The sequence below is a fragment of the Belonocnema kinseyi genome, chromosome 8 (assembly GCF_010883055.1).
Source record: "Belonocnema kinseyi isolate 2016_QV_RU_SX_M_011 chromosome 8, B_treatae_v1, whole genome shotgun sequence".
NCBI lineage: Eukaryota > Metazoa > Arthropoda > Insecta > Hymenoptera > Cynipidae > Belonocnema > Belonocnema kinseyi.
Genome location: NC_046664.1, coordinates 79,169,319 through 79,176,691, shown reverse-complemented (window position 1 = coordinate 79,176,691; position 7,373 = coordinate 79,169,319). Strand labels below are relative to the sequence as shown.

At 26.2% G+C, this 7,373-nt stretch overlaps 1 protein-coding gene across 1 annotated transcript in view; it reads left to right on the top strand.

Moving 5' to 3' along the window:
* Positions 1-866: 866 nt before the first annotated feature.
* LOC117177947 (lysosomal alpha-mannosidase-like) overlaps positions 867-7,373 on the top strand; it is a 57,425-nt gene continuing 50,918 nt past the window's right edge. Inside the window, exon 1 of the mRNA XM_033369076.1 lies at positions 867-1,123. Within this exon, the coding sequence (XP_033224967.1) occupies positions 1,010-1,123 (114 nt within the window). The 5' untranslated portion in view covers positions 867-1,009. The remainder of the gene's footprint in view (positions 1,124-7,373) is intronic.

The following is a 7,373-nucleotide window of genomic DNA, read 5'->3' as shown; positions in this document are numbered from 1 at the left end:
ATTTTTAACAAAATAGTTTAATCCTTAACCAAAAACGTGGATTTTCAACAAACAGTATTAAATTTTAAGCCAAATAGACCAATTTTCAATAATTTCCTAATGTTATATGTTTTAAACACTTTTGGAAGGATTTGGAAGGATTTTAATTAGAATTTTTTAAATACATATTTTAAAAGATTTAAGAGAATTGAACAAATTTTCCAGCATTTCCAAATATTGCAAATGATTTCAAAGGAATTTCGATACTCTATTTGAAATCTCAATGAATTTCATAGGCCTTCCAATATTCCAAGGGATTTCAAGAAATCTCATTATATTTCATGTAGTTTCACGGGATTTCATAATATTTGAATGAATTTAAAAAAATGTGTTCAATAGAATTAAAGGATTTAATATGATTTCGAAAACTTAGAAAGATTTAAAAAAAACTTCGGACATTTCACAAAATTTCACAATTTCATAGAAAGATAAAAAAAGACAATTTTAAGAAAATAGCTCAGTTTTCAGGCTAAAAATAAATCTGTTTCAGAAAACAGATGACTTTTAAACCAGAAAAGAAGTCATATCCGAGAAACGTCCTGTAGACATCCCAGGTGATATCTTGGGGACATTTTAGAAGATATATTGGGGATACTGAACTTTTTTATTGAAACATCAACATCCCAAATTTAAATTTAAACTTTTCCTAAAAACTTCCTCCTTTCTGGACGATCGCTTATCTTAAAACTTATTCAGGAAGTTGAACTTATTATCTTCTGCCACTGTAGAAACGAGTGTCAGCGACTTTACAATATCCCTCCTACATACAATCACATAAGCTATATATATTGCATAAATTGATACCAAAGTCGACTCACAATTCAGTGAATCAGTGTCTTGAAAGGCAGAAAACTCATTAGAGACTCTGATCTGTAATCCGTATCTTGTGAGAGTGGAAACATCAATATTGGGTCTTGACCAATGTTATCGTATTAGTCATATTTTTAAACTCGTCGAGTAGACTTCAATAATGTTAAAAATAATTTTTCCTCTCTCTTTCTTAATTTTTGTGAAAAATTTTGTCATTCCAACAGAAGCTGCTGTTATTCCCAATAATCAGGAAGAAAGAACCTGCGGATATGAGGTAAATTATTTTTATTTTGTTGTAAATATTAATTATTTTTAAAAAAGTCTGAACCTAAAATTCGTGTTCCGGTTTTGTGCTCCTTTTGGGTTAAAAACAAACTGCATGAAATGATAAATAAATCTGATAGTATTTGGAGGTCGCTTATCCCAAGTTTGTTTAGACAGAAAAATAAATTTTTCTCGAAAACAGCGGATCATAACGCAAAATTATATTAATATGTAAATAATTTGATAAAATTTTAAATAAAATTAAAGATATATAAGTGGGATGAAGATCAAATTTATAATCCTATTTAACTTTCAATAATCAAATTAATGTGCAGAATTCCTCATAATAACTCCAAAAATCCAACGAACAAATTTGAATAACCACACTGGAAAAATGGTTAGTTGAACCAATTATTTAGTTAGCAAGACATCGTGCTGCTATTTTATTAATAAATACTGCTATTTTATAAGTGGATAAAAAATCTTTAGTTGCAGTGACTATTCAGATAGTCCCAGCAACTAAGCAAGTGGTTGTCCCAACTATTAAAATAGTCGTGCCATATCTTACAAACTAAATAGTTGGCCCAACTAACCATTTTTTCAGTGCACCATAAAATGTTTCTATTGAGATTTGAAAAAAGAGAACAATTTCTTTCTAAAAAAGGAAAAAAAAATTTCTTTAAATAGGAAAATTTAATAGTGGTTATCCAAATTTTGCAAATTTTCTTTGCATGCCTTTTTCAATGTGCATTTGGTGAAAATCAAAAGTCAGAATTATTTAAATTTGAATTAAATGAAAGGAAAGTATTTTAGATCAACATAAAATTTTTTCTATTTTCTTTTAATTACAATCAGTGCAAAAATAATTATTTGCGACATTAAAAAATACGTTCTGATTTTATTATTATAATTTTTTGTATTTATCTAAAACTTTTTGCTGTAAAACATTTACAATATTTTATAAGTCAAAATAACGATTGAATCAACGTACTGAGCCTTAAAATATTAAAATTTAATTATAAATACTATTTATAACACCATAATTTAAATAAATAATTTCCCAAAGATTGCAAGGATTGCAAAGGAGTCGAAAATGGTTAAGGGTTTTTTAATTGCTCCAAGGGACTTTAGAAAATTTCAAAGGATTTTTATGGAATGTCAAAAAACATCAATAATTTCTAAAAAATTTATAATAATAGAAATTTTACAAGCATTGAGGGTTTTAGTGGAATTTCAAAGATTTGAAGAGATTTTTTGATATTTCAGGAAATTTCGTAGATCTTACGAAAATTCCATGTTTTTTTGAAGAGTTTCCTTGAAATTTGGAAGACTTAAAAAGATTTTGTATAGAAATTATGAGATTCGAAAATATTTTTGAAAATTTGATGGTATTCGAAAAAGTTTCCAACATTTTCCAATATTTCAAAGAATTTTGACGAAATCTTAAAACGCTATATGTAATCTTAAACGATTTAAAGAACTTCAAATATTTAAAGTGATTTCAAGAATTATCATCAGATTTAATGTATTTTCGAGGGATTTTATAATATTTTAATAGATTCAAAAAATTTTAGTTAACAGAATTTAGAGATTTTGCAAGATGTCGAAAATTAAAAATAATGTTTCGGATTTTCTACAGGATTATAAAATTCCATGTGGATTTGAAGAAGTCCCTTAAATTTTTGAAAGTTTGGAAGGATCTGATACAGGATTTATAAGATGGATATTTTGAAAGATTTCAAAGAATTTAAAAGCAATATAAAGATGATTTTGGATATTTCAAAATATTTTAAGAGACTTCAGGAAATCTCATCAGATTTCACGAAATTTTATAATATTTTAATCAATTCATAAAAATGTATTCAACAGATTTAAAATATTTTGTATGAGGATTTTAATTAGAGTTTTTTAAATGTATATTTTGAAAGATTTAAGAGAATTAAACCAATTTTTCAGCATTTCGAATTATTACAAAAGATTTTAAAGGGATTTTGATACTCTATGTTAAATCTCAATGAATTTCATAAAGTTTTTAATATTTCAAGGGATTTCAAGAAATCTCATTAGATTTCATGTAGTTTTTATTTAAAAAAATGTATTCGATAGAATTAAAGGATTTAGTATGATTTCGAAAACTTAGAAAGATTTAAAAAAAAATCGGGCATTTCACAAAATTTCTCAAGAATTTTCTTGAATTTTAAAAGATTTGGAAGGATTTTAATTAGGTTTTTTTAAATATATATTTTAAAAGATTTGAAAGAATTGAACAAATTTTCCAGCATTTCCAAATATTGCAAGATTTTGAAGGAATTTCGATAATCTATTTAAAATTTCAATTAATTTCCTAGGGCTTCCAATATTCCAAGGGATTTCAAGAAATCTCATTAAATTTCATGTAGTTTCACGGAATTTTATAATATTTTAATCAATTAAAAAAAAAGTATCAACAGAATTAAAGGATTTTGTATTATTTCGAAAATGTAAAAAGATTTTTTTTTAAACTTCGGGGATTTCACAAGATTACAAAATTATATGCAGTTTTAAAGAATTCTCATTAATTTTAATAGATCTGGAAGGATTTTAATTAGAATTTTTTAAATATATATTTTAAAATATTTAAAATAATTTTAAAAATTTTCAAGCATTTCCAAATATTGCAAAAGATTTTAAAGGGGTTTCAGTACTCCATTTTAAATATCAGTGAATTTTATAAAGCTTCCAAATTTCCAAGGGATTTCAAGAAATCTCATTAAATTTCATGTAGTTTCACGGAATTTTATAATATTTGAATTAATTTAAAAAAATTATTTAACAGAATTAAAGGATTTTGTATTATTTCGAAAATGTAAAAAGATTTTTAAAAAGAACTTCGGGGATTTCGCAAGATTACAAAATTATATGCAGTTTTAAAGAATTTTCATTAATTTTAAAAGATCTGGAACGATTTTTATTAGAATATTTTAAATGTATATTTTAAAATATTTAAAATAATTTAAAAACATTTTCAAGCATTTCCAAATATTGCAAAACATTTTAAAGGAATTTCGGTACTCTATTTTAAATCTCAACGAATTTCATAAAGCTTTCAATATTTCAAGGGATTTCAAGAAATCTCATTAGATTTCATGTAGTTTCACGGAATTTTATAATATTTTGGTCAATTAAAAAAAAAGTATTTAACAGAATTAAAGGATTATTTATTATTTCGAAAATTTAAAAAGATTTTTTTTAAAACTTCGGGGATTTCACAAGATTACAAAATTATATGCAGTTTTAAAGAATCTTCATTCATTTTAAAAGATCTGGAAGGATCTTCATTAGAATTTTTTAAAGGTATATTTTAAAATATTTTTATTAATTTAACAAATTTTTAAGCATTTCCAAATATTGCAAAAGATTTTAGAGGAATTTCGATACTCTATTTTAAATCTCGAGAAATTTCATAAAGCTTTAAATATTTTAAGGGATTTGAAGAAATCTCATTAGATTTCATGTAGTTTCACGGGATTTCATAATATTTGAATGAATGAAAAAAATGTGTTCGCTAGAATTAAAGGATTTAGTATGATTTCGAAAACTTAGAAAGATTTTTAAAAAAAACCTCGGGCATTTCACAAAATTTAACAAGAATTTTCTTGAATTTTTAAAGAATTGTAAGAATTTAAATTGGAATTTTCAAAATGTATATTTTAAAAGATTTAAAAGAATTGAACAAAGTTTCCAGAATGTCCAAATATTAGAAAGGATTTTAAAGGAATTTCGATACTTTATATGAAATTTCAATGAATTTCATAAGGCTTCCAATATTCCAAGGGATTTCAAGAAATATCATTAGATTTCATGTAGTTTAACAGGATTTTATAATATTTCAATTAATTGAAAATAAATGTATAAACAAAAATTGCGAATTTGGTATGATTTTGAAAATTTGAAAGGACTACCAAAAAAACTTCGAGGATTTCACAAGATTACAAAATTTTATGCAGTTTTTAAGAATTTTCTTGAATTTTAAAAGATTTGGATAGATTTTAAGTAAATTTTTTAAAATATATATTTTAAAAGATTGAAAAGAATTGAACAAATTTTCCAGCATTTCCAAATATTGTAAAAGATTTTAAAGGGATTTCGATACTTTATTTGAAATCTCAATGAATTTCATAGGGCTTCCAATATTCCAAGGGATTTCAAGAAATTTCATTAGATTTCATGTAGTTTCAGAAGATTTTATAATATTTTAATGAATTTACAAAAAATAGATTCATCAGAAATTAAGGATCTGGTATAATTTCGAAAAGTTTAAAGAATTAAAAAAACCTCTTGAATTTCACAAGATTACAATATTCAATGCCGTTTTACAGAATTTCCTTGAATTTTAGAAGATTTGGAAGAATTTTAATTGAATTTAAAAAATGGATATTTAAAAAAAATGCACCATTTCCAAATATTGCAAAGGATTTTGAAGGAATTAAAATAAGTTATATGAAATGTGAAATAATTTCATAGGACTTTGATTGAATTGAAAAAAGTATTTAACAGAATTAAGGGATTTTCTAAGATTTCGAACATTTGAAAAGAGTTTCAAATAAAATCACGGAATTTAACAGGATTAGAAAAATCATGCGGTTTTCGAAAATTTTCTTTGATTTTGAAAGATTAAGAAAGTTTTCATATAGGATTTATAATATTTTAAGGTATTTCGAAAGATTTAAGGGTATTCGAAAAGATTTCAAGCATTTCGAAATGGACCAAAGAATTTTTAAGGAATTTCGAGACTTTTTATGAAACCTGAAAGGATTTTATAGGAATTCAAATATTTTATTTTATTTCAAGGTATCTCATCAATTTTCATGTAGTTTCACAGAATCTTATTATAGTTTAGTGGATTTAAGAAAGAATGTTTTTCAACCGAATTTAAGAATTTTTCAAGATTTCGAAATTTCAAAAAGATTTTTTTGAATTTTTTGGCGGATTTTACAGAATTCCAGAATTCTTTACGGGGTTTAAAGAATTTCTTTGAACTTCAAACGGTTTGGCATAATTTTGTATAGGATTTATAAAGTAGATATTTAAAAAGATTTAAAAGAATTTGAAAAAATTTAAAGGTTTCTGTATTATCATCAGAGATAGTTGCCATCGATCAGTGAAGGTATCTTTTTCATCACTGCGAAAATAGAAATCAACCCTTAGATCAAGTTAAAACTCTTCAAATAACAGAAAATACTTAATGTCATTTTCAGATTAAATGGAAAATAAATTGAACAAATTTTAAAATATTTGTTCTGAAAAAAGATCTACTCTCGTAGCTCCATTGGGAATCGAACCACAGAACTTCCGATTGCCGGTTAGGTGCTTTCCCCTTAATCTATTAGAGAGGTCGAATGAAGAATCTTTTTTCAGAAATATACGCTATCTCAAGCCAGTCTCAAATTTATGATAATAGTAATTTAAAGGCATCTGTGTTTTCATCAAAGATAGTTTTCACAGTAGATCTTTTACAACAAATTTTAATTTTTTAATTTTCTTTTTAATCCGGTCTAAAAATGACTTTAAGAATTTTCCGCTATTTGAAGAGTTAACTTGATCGATACGTTGATTATAATTTTCACTGTCGTGAGAAACGTATCTTCAGTGATCGATGGTAACCATCTCTGATGATAATACAGATTCCTTTAAATTACTATACTATGAGTAATGAAAAAGTAATATGAGTGGAAGCTTCTAATGTGTCCCCTAAGGGTTTACATTTTTGTTACACCTTCTCTATTCCTTTACACACCCTCCACACATTTACTTGGTGGTGGAAGGGGGACCTACAGTTTAAGGTGGGTTCCGAACCACCAAGAGCAACAGCCTTAAGTACTTAGAGAAACCTTTTTCTCTAGAGGTACCGGTCCCACGTCTCTCCGGAGATGAACAACTCCCTTGCTAGGCTAGTGTTCACCGCATGGGCCACCGAGACTCTTCCAGAGTGCGAGGCGGGAATCGAACCCGCAAGCCGAAGGAGTGGGTCCAAAGCCTACGCTTTAGCCCCCACGACCATCGTCCCACTAAATTACTATACTATATTTCTGAAAAAAATTCTTCTTTCGATCGCTCTAATAGCTTAATGGTAAAGCCTCCAGCCGGGACTTGGAAGTTCTGTGGTTCGATTTCCAATGAAACGATGAGAGTAGATCTTTTTAAAAAAAAAATTTATTTAAGAAAAATTTCCGACATATATAAATATTTAAAAGGATTTTAAAAAAATTTCCCAATTTTAA